The 15,857-nt window shown below is 37.6% G+C and overlaps 1 protein-coding gene across 6 annotated transcripts in view; it reads right to left on the bottom strand.

Annotated features, from left to right (window-relative positions):
* Positions 1-11,827: 11,827 nt before the first annotated feature.
* Positions 11,828-15,857, bottom strand: part of ATRX (ATRX chromatin remodeler) — a 298,793-nt gene continuing 294,763 nt past the window's right edge. For all 6 annotated transcript variants that reach the window (XM_004777108.3, XM_013048169.2, XM_004777110.3 and 3 more), the window contains one exon: positions 11,828-15,562. In XM_004777108.3, the coding sequence (XP_004777165.1) occupies positions 15,284-15,562 (279 nt within the window). In that variant the 3' untranslated portion in view covers positions 11,828-15,283. The remainder of the gene's footprint in view (positions 15,563-15,857) is intronic.

Below are 15,857 nucleotides of genomic sequence, written 5' to 3'. Positions count from 1 at the left end.
GGCATTTTCTGGATCGATACTATTCTGAATTCTATTCTTTGCTGCCTACATACATTTGTGTGCTGTTTACTTTGAGATGCCATCCTCCTCAATCCCTACATATCCAAATTCAATCTATCTTTTAAGACCTTGCTCACATGGTATACATGTGGACATTTTCCCACTTTATCAGGTAGAAAAATGAAAAATAAACCTTGTTTAGAATACTTCTACCTTTAGTATTCTCAATTGGTGTCTAATGGAACTTGTGATACCACTTTCAAAATGAGTTGTGATATCTTAAAACATACTTTAAAGTATCCACACTGAATTTTTCAGACACTTCTGTTTGGATCACAAAAGGAAATGAAGGACAAAGCCAAGCTCTCGAGGTGCCAGTGAAGAGGGACAGAAGGAAGTGCCTTGAAAACACCACCCCAAGGAGGAATATTTTGTTTCTATAAGACCTTGCTTACAGTAAAAGCAGACAAATGAGAGTTGATATGCAAAAGAACAAAATGATAAGGTACTCTAGGTGTTTTCTTTTAAAAGATTTTATTTATTTGAGAGAGAGCTCACAAGTAGGCAGAGCAGCAAGTAGAGACGGGGAGAAAGGCTCCCTGCTGAGCAGAGAGGCCAACGTGGGACTCGATCCCAGGACCCTGAGATAATGACCTGAGCCGAAGGCAGAGGCTTAACCCACTGAGCTACCCAGGTGCCCATTGTGGGTTTTAAAAAATTAACATATAATGTATTATTTGCTTCAGGGGTACAGGTCTGTGAATCATCGGTCTTACACAATTCACAGCACTCACCATAGAACATACTCTCCCCAATGTCCATGACCCAGCCACCCTACTCCTCCTCCTAAAAACCCACAGCAATGCTGTTTGTTTCATGAGGTTAAGAGTCTCTTACGATTTATCTCCCTCCCCAGTCCCATCTTGTTTCATTTTTTTTGCTCCCTAACCCCCACAACACCATGCTCTGCCCCTCAAATTCCTCATATCAGAGAGATCATATGATAATTGTCTTTCTCTGATTGACTTATTTCACTTAACATAATACCCTCTAGTTCCATCCACATTGTTGCAAATGGCAAGATTTCATTTGTTTGATGGCTGCATACCATTCGTGTGTGTGTGTGTGTGTGTGTGTGTACGCACACGTTCTTTATTCATCTGTTGATGGACATCTGGGGTCTTCCATAGTTTGGCTAATATGGACATTGCTGCTATAAACATTCAAGTGCACATGCCCCATTGGATCATTACATTAGTATATTTAGGGTAAATACCCAGTAGTGCAAATGCTGGGTTGTAGGGTAGCTCTATTTTCAACTTTCTGAGAAACCTCCATGCTGGTTTCTGGAGTGACTCCACCAAGAGTGTAGGAGGGTTCCCCTTTCTCCACATCCTCGCCAGCATCTGTCATTTCCTAACTGGTTAATTTTAGCCATTCTGACTAGTGTGAGGTGGTATCTCACTGTGGTTTTGATTTGTATTTCCCTGATGCCGAGTGATGTTGAGCAGTTTTTCATCTGTCTGTTGGCTATTTAGATATTTTCTTTGCAGAAATGTCTGTTCATGTCTTCTGCCCATTTCTTGACTGGATTATTTGTTCTTTGGGTGTTGAGTTTGATAAGTTCCTTATAGATTTTGGATACCAGCCCTTGATCTGATATGTCATTTGCAAATATCTTCTCCCATTCTGTTGGTTGTCTTGTGGTTTTTTTGGACTGTTTCCTTTGCTGGGCAAAAGCTTTTTATCTTTATGAAGTCCCAATAGCTCATCTTTGCCCTTGTTTCCCTTGTCTTTGGCGGTATTTCTAGGAAGAAGTTGCTGCAGCTAAAGTCAAAGAGGTTGCTGCCTGTGTTCACCTCAAGGATTTCGATGGATTCCTGTCTCATGTTGAGCTCTTTCATCCATTTTGAGTCTATTTTTGTATGCCATGTAAGAAAATTGTCCAGTTTCATTCTTGTGCATGTAGCTGTCCAATTTTCCCAACACCATTTGTTGAAGAGACTGTCTTTTGTCAATTGGACATTCTTCCCTGCTTTGTCGAAGATTTGTTGACCATGGAGTTGAGGGTCCATTTCTGGGTTCTCTATTCTGTTCCATTGATCTATGTGTCTATTTTTGTGCCAGTACTGCACTATCTTGGTGATTACAGCTTTGTAATACAGCTTGAGGTCTGAAATTATGACACCACCAACTTTGGTTTTCTTTTTCAACATTCCTCTAGCTATTCAGGGTCTTTTCTGGTTCCATATAAATTTTAGGATTATTTGTTCCATTTCTTTGAAAAAAATTGATGGTATTTTGATAGAGATTGCATTAAATGTGTAGATTGCTCTAGACAGCATAGACATTTTCACAATATTTGTTCTTCCAATACAGGAGCATGGATAGTTTTTCCATTTCTTTGTGTCTTCCTTAATTTCTTTCAAGAGCATTTTATAGCTTTCTGAGTACAGATTCTTTGCCTCTTTGGTTAGGTTTATTCCTAGGTATCTTATGGTTTTCAGGGCAATTGTAAACGGGATCAACTCCTTAATTTCTCTTTCTTCTGTCTGTTGGTGTACAGAAATGCAACAGATTTCTGTGCATCGATTTTATATCCTGACACTTTACTGAATTCCTGTATGAGTTCTAGCAGTTTTGGAGTGGAGTCTTTGGGGTTTTCCACATATAGTATCATATCATCTGCGAAGAGTCAGAGTTTGACTTCTTCTTTGCTGATTCTGGTACCTTGAATTTCTTTTTGTTGTCTGATTGCTGAGGCTAGTACTTCTAGTACTATGTCTAATAGCAGTGGTGATAGTGGACATCCCTGCCATGTTCCTAATCTTAGGAGAAAAGCTCTCAGTTTTTCCCCATTCAGAAACATATTTTCTGTGGATTTTTCATAGATGGATTTGATGATATTGAGGTATGTACCCTCTATCCCTATACTGTGAAGAGTTTTGATCAAGAAAGGATGCTGTACTTTGTCAAATGCTTTTTCAGCATCTACCGAGAGTATCATATGGTTCTTGTTCTTTCTTATATTCATGTATTTTATCACATTGATTAATTTGCAAATGTTGAACCAATCTTGCAGTCCAGGAATAAATCCCACCTGGTCGTGGTGAATAATCCTTCTAATGTACTGTTGGATCCTATTGGCTAGTATTTTGGTGAGAATTTTTGCATCCATGTTCATCAAGGATATTGGTCTGTCATTCTCCTTTTTGATGGGGTCTTCATCTGGTTTTGGGATCAAAGTAATGCTGGCCTCATAAAATGAGTTTGGAAGTTTTCCTTCCATTTGTATTTTTTGGAAGAGTTTCAGGAGAATAGGAATTAATTCTTCTTTAAACGTTTGGTAGAATTCCCCTGGGAAGCCATCTAGCCCTGGGCTTTTGTTTGGAGATTTTTCATAACTGTTTCAATCTCCTTACTGGTTATGGGTCTATTCAGGTTTTATATTTCTTCCTGGTTCAGTTGTGGTAATTTATATGTCTCTAGGAATGCATCCATTTCTTCCAGATTGTCGGATTTGTTGGCATAGAGTTGCTCATAGTATGTTCTTATAATTGTTTGTATTTCTTTGTTGTTGGTTGTGATCTCTCCTCTTTCATTCATGATTTTATTTTTTGGGTCCTTTCTATTTTCTTTTTGATAAGTCTGGCCAGGGGTTTATCAATCTTATTAATTCTTTCAAAGAACCAGCTCCTGGTTTCATTGATCTGTTCTACTGTTTTTTGGTTTCTATTTCATTGATTTCTGCTCTGATCTTTATTATTTTTCTTCTCCTGCTGCGTTTAGGTTTTCTTTGCTGTTCTTTCTTCAGCTCTTTTAGGTGTAGGGTTAGGTTGTGTACTTGAGATCTTTCTTGTTTCTTGAGAAAAGCTTGTATTCCTTAGTACTTTCTGTACAGGACCACCTTTGTTGTGTCCCAAACATGTTGAACAGTTGTGTTTTCATATTCATTTGTTTCCATTAACTTTTAAAAATTATTCTTTAATTTCCTAATTGATCCATTCATTCTTTAGTAGGATGCTCTTTTTAGTCGCTGTGTATTTGTGTTTTTTCCAACTTTCCTCTTGTGATTGAGGTCTAGTTCCAAGGCAGTGTGGTCTGAACACATGCAGGGGATGATCCCAATCTTTTGGTGCTGGTTGAGACCTGATTTGTGACCCAGGATGTGATCTATTCTGGGGAATGTTCCATGTGCACTAGAGAAGAATGTGTATTCTTTTGTTTTGGATGGAATCTTCTGATATATGTGTGATGTCCATCTGGTCCAGTGTTTCATTAAAGCCTTTATTTCCTTATTGATATTTTGCTTAATCTGTCCATTTCAATGAGGGAGGTGTTAAAGTCCCTTATTGTATTATTGTGATTCATTTCTTTGATTTTGTTATTAGTTGGTTTTATATTTTAAATTGTTAGATATTCTCATTGGACAGACCCTTTAAATATGATATAGTGTCCTTCCTCATCCCTTATTATAGTCTTTGGCTTAAAATCTGATTTATCTTATACAAGAATTGCCACCCTAACTTTCTTCTGATGTCCATTAGCATGGTAAATGGTTTTCCACCCCTTCACTTTAAATCTGGGTGTCTTTGGGCCTAAAATGTGTTTTTCAGACAGCATATCTATTTTTATCCCTTCTGATACCCTGTCTTTTCATTGGGGGCATTTAGCACATTTACATTCAGGGTAACTATTGAAGAATATGAATTTAGTGCCATTATATTGCCTATAAGGTGACTGTTACTGTATGTTGTCTCTGTTCCTTTCTGGTCTGTTCCTTTTAGTCTCTCTCTTTGCTTAGTATTTCCTGTAGGGCTGGTTTGGTGTTTGCAAATTCTTTGAGTTTTTTGTTGTTGCTGTTGTTCTGGAAGCTTTTTATTTCTCCTTCTATTTTCAGTGAGAGCCTAGCTGGATAAAGTATTCTTGGCTGCATATTTTTCTCATTTAGTGCTCTGATATATCATGCAGGCCTTTCTGGCCTGCCTATCCTGTGGATAGGTCTGCTGCCAGTCTAATGTTTCTACCATTGTATGTTACAGACCTCTTGTCCTGAGCTGCTTTCAGGATTTTCTCTTTGTCACTGAGTCTTGTGAGTTTTATTATTAGATGATGGGGTGTGAACCTATTTTTATTCATTTTTAGAGGGGCTCACTGTGTCTCCTGGATTTTGGTGCTGTTCCCTTTGCCAATTTAGGGAATTCTCTGCTATAATTTGCTCCAATATACCTTCTGCCCCTCTCTCTCTTCTCCTTCTGGTATCCCAATTATTCTAATCTTGTTTCATCTTATGATATCACTTATCTCTTGAATTCCCCCCTTGTGGTCCAGTAGCTGTTTGTCTCTGTTTTCTCAGCTTCTTTTTTCCCTGTTACTTGGTCTTCTATATCCTTAATTCTTCTGCCTCATTTATCCTAGCAGTAAGAGCCCCCATTTTTTGGAAAAGATTTTATTTATTTAGTTGAGAGAAAGAGAATGAGAGGGAAAGCATGGGATGGGGGAGTGTCAGAGGGAGAAGCACACTCCCCGCCAGGCAGGGAGCCCCATGTGGGACTTCATCCAGGGACTCCAGGATCATGACCTGAGCTGAAGGCTGTCACCAAACCAACTGAGCCACCCAGGAGCGCCAAGAGCCTCCATTTTTTATTGCACCTCATTAGCATCTTTTAAAATTTCAACTTGGTTAGTTTTTAGTTCTTTTATTTTCCAGAAAGGGATTTTATTTCTCCAGAATGGGATTCTCTAGTATCTTCCATGCTTTTTTCAAACCCAACTAGCACCTTGATAATTGTCATTCCGAACTCTAGTTCTGACATATTACTAATGTCCATATTGATTAGGTCCCTAGCCATTAACACTGCCTCTTATTCTTTGTGTGTGTGTGTGTGTGTGTGTGTGTGTGGTGAGTTTTTCCACTTGTCATTTTATCCAGATAAGAATAGATGAATGAGAGTCAAAATACTGAAACAGTGGCAATGACCCCAGAAAAATATACACTGACCAAATCAGAAGAGACCCAAAACCAGGAGAAGAAAGGAGGAAAATATATGTATATATCTAAATATATCTGTATATATTTGTGTGTGTGTGTGTGTGTGTGTGTATGCATATATATACACACACATATATATGTATGTATTAGAGTGGTGAAAATAAAAGAGCCACACACATGATTTTGGGTGTATTTTGGTCTGTTAAAGAAACTGCCTCCCAAAATTTTAAAGCAAAAAAAACTTATATATATACAAAAATAAGGGGAAACACAATGAAGGGATGGAATATGACTGTAAGGATGAAAATTTTAAAAAGATTCTAAAAAAGGAATTGATAAGAAGTTGGTTGAAAAAAGAAAAAAAAGAGGAAAGAATGTGATCAGGCTGGAGACTAGACCAAACCATGTGCTAGATTTAGGGTATATTTTGATTAGAAGAAACTGTATCCCAAAATTTTAAAGAAAGAAAAACCTATATGTATACAGAAAATAAGGTAAATACAATAAAGATCTAGAATATGACTATAACAATAAAAATTAAAAAAAAATTTTTTAGAGATTTTATTTATTTATTTGACAGAGAGATCACAAGTAGGCAGAGGCAGGCAGAGAGAGAGAACAGGAAGCAGGCTCCCTACTGAGCAGAGAGCCTGATGCAGGGCTCGATCCCAGGACCCTGAGATCACGACCTGAGCTGAAAGCAGAGGCTTAACCCACTGAGCCATCCAGGCGCCCCTAAAAAGATTTTTGAAAAGGTATTGATAAGATAAAATAGTTAAAAAAAAACGTTAAAATAGGAAAGAGGAAAAAGTAAAAAAAATAGAATAAGAGAAAAATAAAATTTAAATAATTTAAGTTTGAAGAACTAAGCAATCATGGAGAAAAAGACATGAATTATATGGGCTGCATTCCCCTAGCTCTGGATTTCTGCAGTTCTCATTGATCAGTAAACTTGGCCTTGGCTGGATGTTCTTGTTGATCTTCTGGGGGAGGAGCCTTTTGCAGTGAATCTTAAATGTCTTTGCCTGAGGCAGAATTGCACCGCCCTTGCCAGGGCCCAGCTAAGTGATCTGCTTGGTTTTGGTCTCAGGAGCTTTTGTTCCCTGAACATTTTCTATACAGTTTTGGAGGAAGAGAATGAAAAAGGTGGCCTCCCGATCTCCAACCCTGAGGAGCCAAGAGCGCAGGGCCCCCCTTCTCACTCTGCCCTCAGAGAAAAGCAGTCATCATCATTCAAAGATCACTCTCATCTCCCTGGTCTCCGGCCACACTCAGTGCTCACCTGGCCTGTCAGTGAGCATTTCTATCTCTGGTGCATGCCCTGTTTGGAGTCCCCAATGCACGAGATTCCTGTAGCATGCTCTCACGCTGCTCCTCCCAGTAGAGGAAGGTGGGGGTCTCTCCAGATCTCCCACTTGTGGGGACCCTGAGCATAGAGCGGTGGCTTGACTATGCCTCGAATCATGGTTTAAGGTAACTATGAGCTGCGAGCACACTCCTCAGCTCTGTCTCTGCAACCAGCTTCCCCACTCTGATACCTGGGAGCTCAGCCAGACTCAGCCCTGGTCTTTCTGTGACCCCAGCACCTGAGACTACACTGTCACAGCGAGGGCTCCACCCCCCCACCTTAACCTCTTGAGCGACATCCCTCAGTGGAGTAGACTTCTAAAAGTTCTGATTTTGTGCTCCACTGCTCTATGGCTTGTCAGGATATGGCCCCTCCCCCTGTGGTCTCTATTCCTGTAGATCACCTCAAATTCACTTCTCCCCTTGTCCTACCTTCCCCCAAGTGTTCCTTTGTCTGTTCCTAGAATTGATGCTCTTTTCTTTGATCTTCTGTTGAGTTTGTAGGTGTTCAGAATGGTTTGGTAACTATGTAGCTGAATTCCTGGGACCCGATGATATTTAGGTCGCCTACTCCTCTGCTATCTTGCTCCTCCCCCTCTAAGTGGTTTTTTAAAAAATATATTTCAGAGTCAAACTTAATTTGTTTTTTTTTTTTTAAGATTTTATCCATTTATTTGACAGAGATCACAAGTAGGCAGAGAGGCAGGCAGAGGGAGAGCGAGGGGGAAGCAGGCTCCCTACTGAGCAGACAGCCTGATGTGGGGCTTGATCCCAGGACCATGGGACCATGACCTGAACCAAAGGCAGAGACTTTAACCCACTGAAACACCCAGGCGCCCCTCTAAGTGGTTTTCTTAAAGGCTGAGATTAAATAACGGTTCCAGAAATGGTTGCAAGCTCGTTCATTTGCAAAAACATAGAATGTGATACATGTTGTTGAATTCTGCCTCTTCCAATTAGGTGTAAGACACTGGGTGAATAATTTAATTATTTTTAACCTGTTTCCTCATCTGTAAAACAGGAATTACAAAAGTGGCTAATCATACTGATTTACATATAATAAGTGTTCAATAAATCTTTATTGCTTTTTGAGTGAGGACTCAGAGAGGTAAAGTAACTTGTCTAAATTCATACAGATAGAACCAAGCCTTCAAATTCTAGTATATTAAAATCACTCTGCTGTTGTTTTTTTTTTTTCAGTTCTTTGGAAATACAAAGAACTATTCATGGTCCTTATAGCATATCCCTGTAACTCAAGAGTAGTTGCCACTATCCTGACCAAGATCACTACGCTCACACAGAGTTTTCTATCTTGTTCCTTATGGATACAGCAGCACTTCTCATTTGAAATAGATTTTATAGTACTTGGTACATTAACCTGCCTCCTTTGAAGAATGCTGAATGATTCCATCCTTGGCACTGAAGGACACTAAGAAGTAGAATGTGGAACAGTGCTTCTAGATACTTTTGGACTAAACTTTGTGGACTATGGTGAAAGAGCCTTTTAAACAAATTAAATATCCCTCTGGAACAAAGTCCTGAAGCCAACACCTTGGATATGATATTAAAAGCTTGGGGGATGTCAGGGGTCTTCCCATTTCCCTTTCATTTTGGTTCACATATTCCTTTACTTCCCATATACGTTTCCCATTTTAAAGCTTAGTTCAATATTACGTATTTTGAAATTTTACTTCATGTGGTCTGGCAGACTGAAAAAATTAATTGGAATTCAAGTGTAATAGCAGGCATCTGAATGGAATGGAATGAGAAGTGGAATAGAAGCTAGAAGACATTGGTACCCTTGAACTTCTTTCCCTTTCTGAACTTTTCCTTTCTGGGCCTTTGTTTTCCAGATTGTTAAGGGAGATGACTGGGCTATAGGGTATTTAAGACCCCAACTTACTCTAGCTTTCTATAATTCTGTAAGTGCCCCCCTCTGAAGCATTAGAATCTAAAGGGGTACATGTATGTAATAGGGTGGGGGAGACCATTTGAAGAGGTAAAAGGGAAAAAATACAGGCGGGTACTTCATTTGAGCCTACACATCCAGTAGAGTGTGCAACAGAAGAGACGAGAGGGTGGGAAAACTTGCTAACAAAAGGTTTACTTTACTAAAGGTAGTATTCAAGCAAGCCTGCATCACTAAAGCCTCCATGCTCTATAGTTGAAAGCCTACCAAGGGCTGGTAATGAACTAATAAGACCTCAGATGATGTATATTAGCCATGTTTCTTGTTTAAGTTTGGTTTTGTTTCCTTTGAAATGTATTCAGCATGCTAGACATAGTCTTCTACCTACTTTGCTACCAGCATGTCAGGACAAGCAGCTATAGAAAAAAATAGATTACTATTTTACTCTTCTATTAGTTTTTGTCACAAGATTTTTTATAAAATATTTTAAAAGTATGCCATGTGTGTGGTGACTTTTAAGAGTCAATATAAACAAATATTGCTACTATAAACTTCACCTAGACCAATTTAAACATTGGCCTAATTTGGGCCTTATAGCTATGAATACAATGGGAAGTCATCATTAAAAGCTGACTTTACAGAAGCTGAGTTATATTTACCTTCATGCTTTATTGTGTATATAAACCAATCAGGCAACAAGGATATAAGAATCATCCTTAAATATGGTTTTTCATTTTCTGAGTTGTAGACACAGCTCTGGGAGGGCCTCTGGGCAAAAAATAAAGGAGGTTACAGCTGTGGAAGTGGTAATTAGAGGCCATTACAACTTGATTTATCTGCTTTGTCATTAAAATGTCTGTCAGAGCTTTTGTTTTTTTCTAAACAGAGGATAAGAAAAGGTATACCTTTGTCTGGGAGAGCGTTAGCCAAAAGGCAAGGGATTTCTAATTTTGTTCAAACTTACTATGTAACCTTAGACAAACCCATTGCCTTTTGACTTCAAATCGTGCTTTGCTCACAGTTAAACCCTAACTCTTGAAGCTGAAAGGGACCTCAGGATATCACCTGGTCCAGGCTCCTGCCTTCAGGAAAGTTATTATAGTCCTATTTTCCAAATGAGATATAAAGACCCAGGTAACTTAGGTTACCTGTTTTCTGCCTCCTGGGTGCAATGAATTTTATTTTTTTACTTTTAACTGTCATGAGGAGAATGTACTTATTCTCACTTCTTTCACAATACATTGTATACAGGCTAACACACAACAACCACAAGGCATTTTGGAAAATACCAAAGGCATCTCGCAAATATAATACTGATATATACTAGCACTTTGAAATGGATGGGTCTTAGGAAAAACTAAACAGAATGGATTTAGCCCTTTGAGGAATTAGCTTGAGGAAACAAACAGAATTACACTCAATTTAGTTAAATGGACCACTTTCTGTAAATACATGCATGGGTATAGTTAGGAGTAATGAAAAATTAAGAACAGGAATGCCACTAAGGGTTTTACCATTAGGCTTGCGAGGGTAATCAAAAAGAGTAAGTGAAATTTTGCACATAAAACCAGAAATCCTGAAGAAAGTTGGATCCTTGGGTAAGAGTAGGAGTAAGTTTTTTCTTGCAATTTAAGTTCACTTATACAAACCCTAATGATTTTTTCCTTAAAAATTGTCTATAGTCTTGTCACTGAATGCCTGGATATCTTCCCATCTTTCTTCACTTTGTATTCTAAACCATTCAAATGATCTCTGCCCAAATTACCATCTTTATTGCTACTTTGAACACATCCACTAGATGTCACAAACCTGTTATCCTCGTATTGAAATTATTCAGGATTTCAAGATCCTTGATTAATCCACTCCAATCTAGTATTTCTTTCCCTATCCCCACCTTTATTCCTTTTAATACTATGCTTTCTCTTCATATACCTAAAATAAATCCTGTCTTTGCATGTCATGTCATTTCTTCACCTTTCTTGAAAGCTAACGTGTATTTGATGTGAGGACTATAGGGGGAGGGCTCAGTCTAGTCAACAGGTAAAAGTCTCTCATCTGATATGATTAAAGGAGACTGGAGCCAATTCTCCTCCCTTATGTTTCTACAAGGGAGAAAGTGAGGGCAGAATGAGGTGAATTTGGAGGAGTGCTGCAGGGTGGAGATTGCTTGGACTGTGTGGTAGTTCTGAGTATTAAAAAGGGCCTGCTGTATTTTAGGGTTTGTCTCACTCTTTCATTCCTTCAACTATAGCTTTATCTTCATTATCTTTAATAAAGGCCTCCATTTATATGCTGTCTTCCTTGGTAAATGTAGGTAGCAGTCACTACCAGAAAGCTCTCTTGAGTGAGAGAAAGGGTGATTGCTTTAGTTAACCAAATAGGCACAATGGTGACAGGAAGGTTACTCCACAGAGAGGGTGGCAGCATATATTGTAAAGGAATTTTATGGTGGTACATACTCTGAGGAGTAAAATTCTTAGGTGGGGGGTTGGTGGGGCCATTCCATCATTATATTCAACATGAGTAATGTGTGCTGAGTTTGGTTACCTAGCAGATATTGAGCTTAGAAACAATATATATTTTGGATTTTAAATTTTTATTCACCTCCATATAACAGCATATATAAAATGTTGCACAGACAAAAAGCATTTCTGAAATTTGGTAACTCTTTTGGGATTGGCACAGATTACAGACTTGAAAAACAAATCCATGGTGGAGGAATTTTCATCTCTAAGGGTAGATTTGATGTGGAAATAGCTTAAATTCACTTGAGACTAAGTCTGGTGAAATAAGATGGGAATAATCTGAACGTAATTTTTAGTGAAATAAGCATGTAAAAGAATGACCTAATTTACTGTTAGAATAGATACCTATAGCTTCACAACATGCCACCCTCAAAGGAAACAATGGTACTGAGATAGGTAAGTGACTACCTTAAAGTTTTGTTTGGGGCACAGATGTTAAGTATCTGATTTTGTGATAGAAAATGGGCATAGCTAAGGGAAGACTACAAAATATTCAGCTTTGGAGGCCAGGTAATAAAGGCTTCCATTAACCCGTTATGGCTTCAGGAGGGTAAGCAGCTTTTCTATCAAGTGTGGATTGGTAGTCTTGCTTGATTTAAATGAGTGATGCAGCTGTTGGGAAGCAGGAAATGGTGCTGGATTACAAAGAGACAACCAAAACTAACACAAACACACATAGGCTTCCTGGTATGTAAATTATTTTTGAGGTTAGAGATCTCCTTTTACAGAATTTAGTACATAACAGATTCAAAAACCAAACTTTTTGACCTCCCAATATTAAATAACTAAATGTGCAAAAGAATCACCATTAAATAGGACATCAAAAGCTATACATTTTCTATGAAACAATATGTGCACAGATTTTCAAAGCTGTGAAAATGCAATAAAGAGCACAACACATTTTGGTCACTTTATTAAATGACATTAAATAGTTTAAGTTTCAACTACTAAACAGCACTTTGAATGGTGAAAACACAGATCGTATTATTGTCATACTTGAATGCTTTTCTTTAAAAACACAATTCCAGTCCTTATATATATTACAAAATAGCCTTAAAGGAAGAAGTGACATCTTTTCTACAGTACTTAAGATACTCAATACAGAACTGAAAAGCAGTCTAACAGAAACAAAGGCAAGTCTTCACAGCTGTATGATTTCAGCAGCCAAAGCTGGATGATGGACTGAAACATTACTATACAACTGGGACAAAACATATACAGTATCACAATACTAAGCAAAAACGCTTTACACCCAAAGAAATAAAACAGGTTACAAAATATGGAGAATTTAGCAGGCAAAACTGTATAACAAGCAACATTTTAAATCGTCATTTTTTAAGCCATTGCAACTATTTAAAACATCTAAAACAAATATAAAAATGAGCCTTTTAGTATCTTATTGATGTGATTTTTGTCTTTAAATATTTGTTAAAGCTTGATGTTATACTCAAAGTACATATTATGTAGCTAAAATGTCAAGTGAGAAGAGTGTATGCAAAGTGGTCCAAGTTTTATTTCAAACTCTCTTAGTTCCAATTAATCCTTTCTATGTATTATTCCTTAAGTCATAGTTTCATCCATGGTGAAAAAAGTTTAGAAGGTTGCCTAAAATTTCTACATCCATGTCTTTGAGCAAGTAATCAGACCATGTTGAAAATTTCCAGGTCTAGTAAATCAGGTTTAAGGTATTCTGGACTTGTAGATATACCAACTGACAACAGCTGGCCACAGTGTACTGCCTTCAAATATTTATCTCGTAGATCTTGTCTTTTTCATTTCTTCTGGAGTAAACACACATCTCCCCCCACCCCAATTCAGTAAATTTAACTATATGGCTGGCACAATATCCAAATACATGGGATTTATTAGTGATAACTCACCATGGTAAAGTGAGGGGGATGAAATGGATCCACCTAACCTCACAAATTATGTATCACAAACCTAGTGCTCTTAGATGTTTACCACTAGTTCTTTCAAGATAAAAATGGAAATCTTTTAATAATCCAAATAACTCAAAACAGTTCTAGTTAATGTTAAACTCATTCTAATCCAGTGATACCTAGAGCAATTCCTCCACCCAACATTTTTTAATGAAATTCCTTAGCTATTTCCATTACCTATTACAACACCACCTCAAAAATGGTTTTGCCATGTTGAGTTGACTCCCATAGTCTAATAATTTTTTTCTTCAGGAAATTCAAGCAAACTGTACATGAATAAACTTATAGGTCATTTTTATAGGCCTGGATTAAGAAAAACAATGTAATGATTTTCTAGTAAAACTTCAAAGAAGGGTATTAGATGAACTAATTTTGATGAAAAAAATTGCCTCACAGATCTAAACTAATAAAAAATCGAACTTTGAAATGTAATTTATTTAAAATAACATAGGGAAGTTGGGGGAAAAGAACATGATGATGACAAAAAAGAGGAAGAGCACAAAAGCCAGTGATCCTTATCTTTCAGAGGAATTATTTCACAATACTGACAGTACTGGGAATTACTAAAGCACATTCCTCATGTGAACTTAAAAGTCAGCAATGGTTCTGCCATTTTGATATTGTTTATAAAACAGGGTGTGACCCTACCACACCATCATCCTTAAGCTCCTAAAATGCTAGAACTTGATTTTGTTAGTCCACATCCCACTGCCAGCAACAGGATGAAGCACTAGCACTGGCACCAAGCAGTTAAGAGATGTGCTTTATATTAGTGCCAAGAGAGAGAAAATTCATGTGTGGAAGATAATCCACAACCCTGAAATTTTACCAGTAATTATTTCAGCACATATAACTGAAAATAAAAAATGGCAGAAAGACTAAAGAAGAAAAAGGAGTTCTCTTCTTAGGCTATACTTAAGGCTGTTTATACAATACTAAGATAACTGCAAGACTCCTCCAAGTTTTAGAGCAGTAGTATTTGAGAATATTGCACACAATTCTGTGTCAAAGATAACCCTTAAATTTCTAACTCTCACTCACAGAGATGATACAGCAGGAGCCCAGTTGCAGACTTCAGTCAAAGGAACATTAAAACCATTTCAATCATTTTAGTAAGGAAATGGATTAAGTACAAAAGTATTTCATAACTTGAGGAATCAACTCTAAGAACTCAGCTGTGTGTTTTTATATGTAAAGAACGAATATATAAATCTGTATTCTTTCCTAAATTCATTAATTTTATGACAATTTTATGGTTGCTAAAAGCAGGCATAAAAATTTAGAGAGGAAATCTGTGGAGTTGTTACTGTTATGGAAGGACTTGTTTTCACTGAAAACAATTTGAAATATCTTCTGTACTCAATGTGTGTAAGAAGATTCTAGGCAACATCACTGACAAACGTCAGGAAAAAATGGTATGCCCTATTAAAAAAATTAAAACTAATATGGAAGATTGGCATTTAAGGGGATCAAACTATTTATACAGTTGAGTTCTGTTAAGTTATTGATTCCTAAAAAAATAAAAGATCTTTCTATGATTTTAACAATCCTTTAAGCTTTTAGTGCAAAATCACATTGATTTCCCTTGGGAAGGTCCGGGATTTTTGCTTCTCATTGGGGGTGGTGCACGCTGTAAGGGTGGTGGCTGCATACCACCAGCTACTGACTGATACATCCCTCTCATATCAATTTGCTGGTAGTTAGAAGGATTCATGATTAAATTTGGAGGCTTTGGCATCATGAGGTGACCCAGTGTTGCTTGCTGATAAGTCATTTGTTGTTGTTGCTGCTGATTGTATTGCTGCTGGAGCCTTCGGTTCATAAGTATTCGCTGAACGCAGCTGATTAACTAAAGAGAGAAAAGGGAGCTGTTACAAGTGCATGACCTATCTCAGAGGCAAGTATCAAGTTTTAAGTTAAAATCAATTTGTTAAGGGTGTACCATACCAAAAGGAAAACACATAAATTGAGGCATTCACAGGACCATTACTGTAGGAACCAGTTAGTAACACCACTGAGGGCTAAATTCTCTTAATGACTTGACTATTGTATTGTATTGTAAGAAGGATTTAGGTTAGTTGCCATAGTAACCTGTCTTACACTATGATTAGTTTCAAGTATTAGTTATAGCACTTTTGATCAAA

This window comes from Mustela putorius, unplaced genomic scaffold (assembly GCF_011764305.1).
Source record: "Mustela putorius furo isolate JIRA1106 unplaced genomic scaffold, ASM1176430v1.1 tig00003862_pilon_pilon_pilon, whole genome shotgun sequence".
NCBI classification, from domain to species: Eukaryota; Metazoa; Chordata; class Mammalia; order Carnivora; family Mustelidae; genus Mustela; species Mustela putorius.
This window is presented reverse-complemented; position numbering and strand designations above follow the sequence as displayed.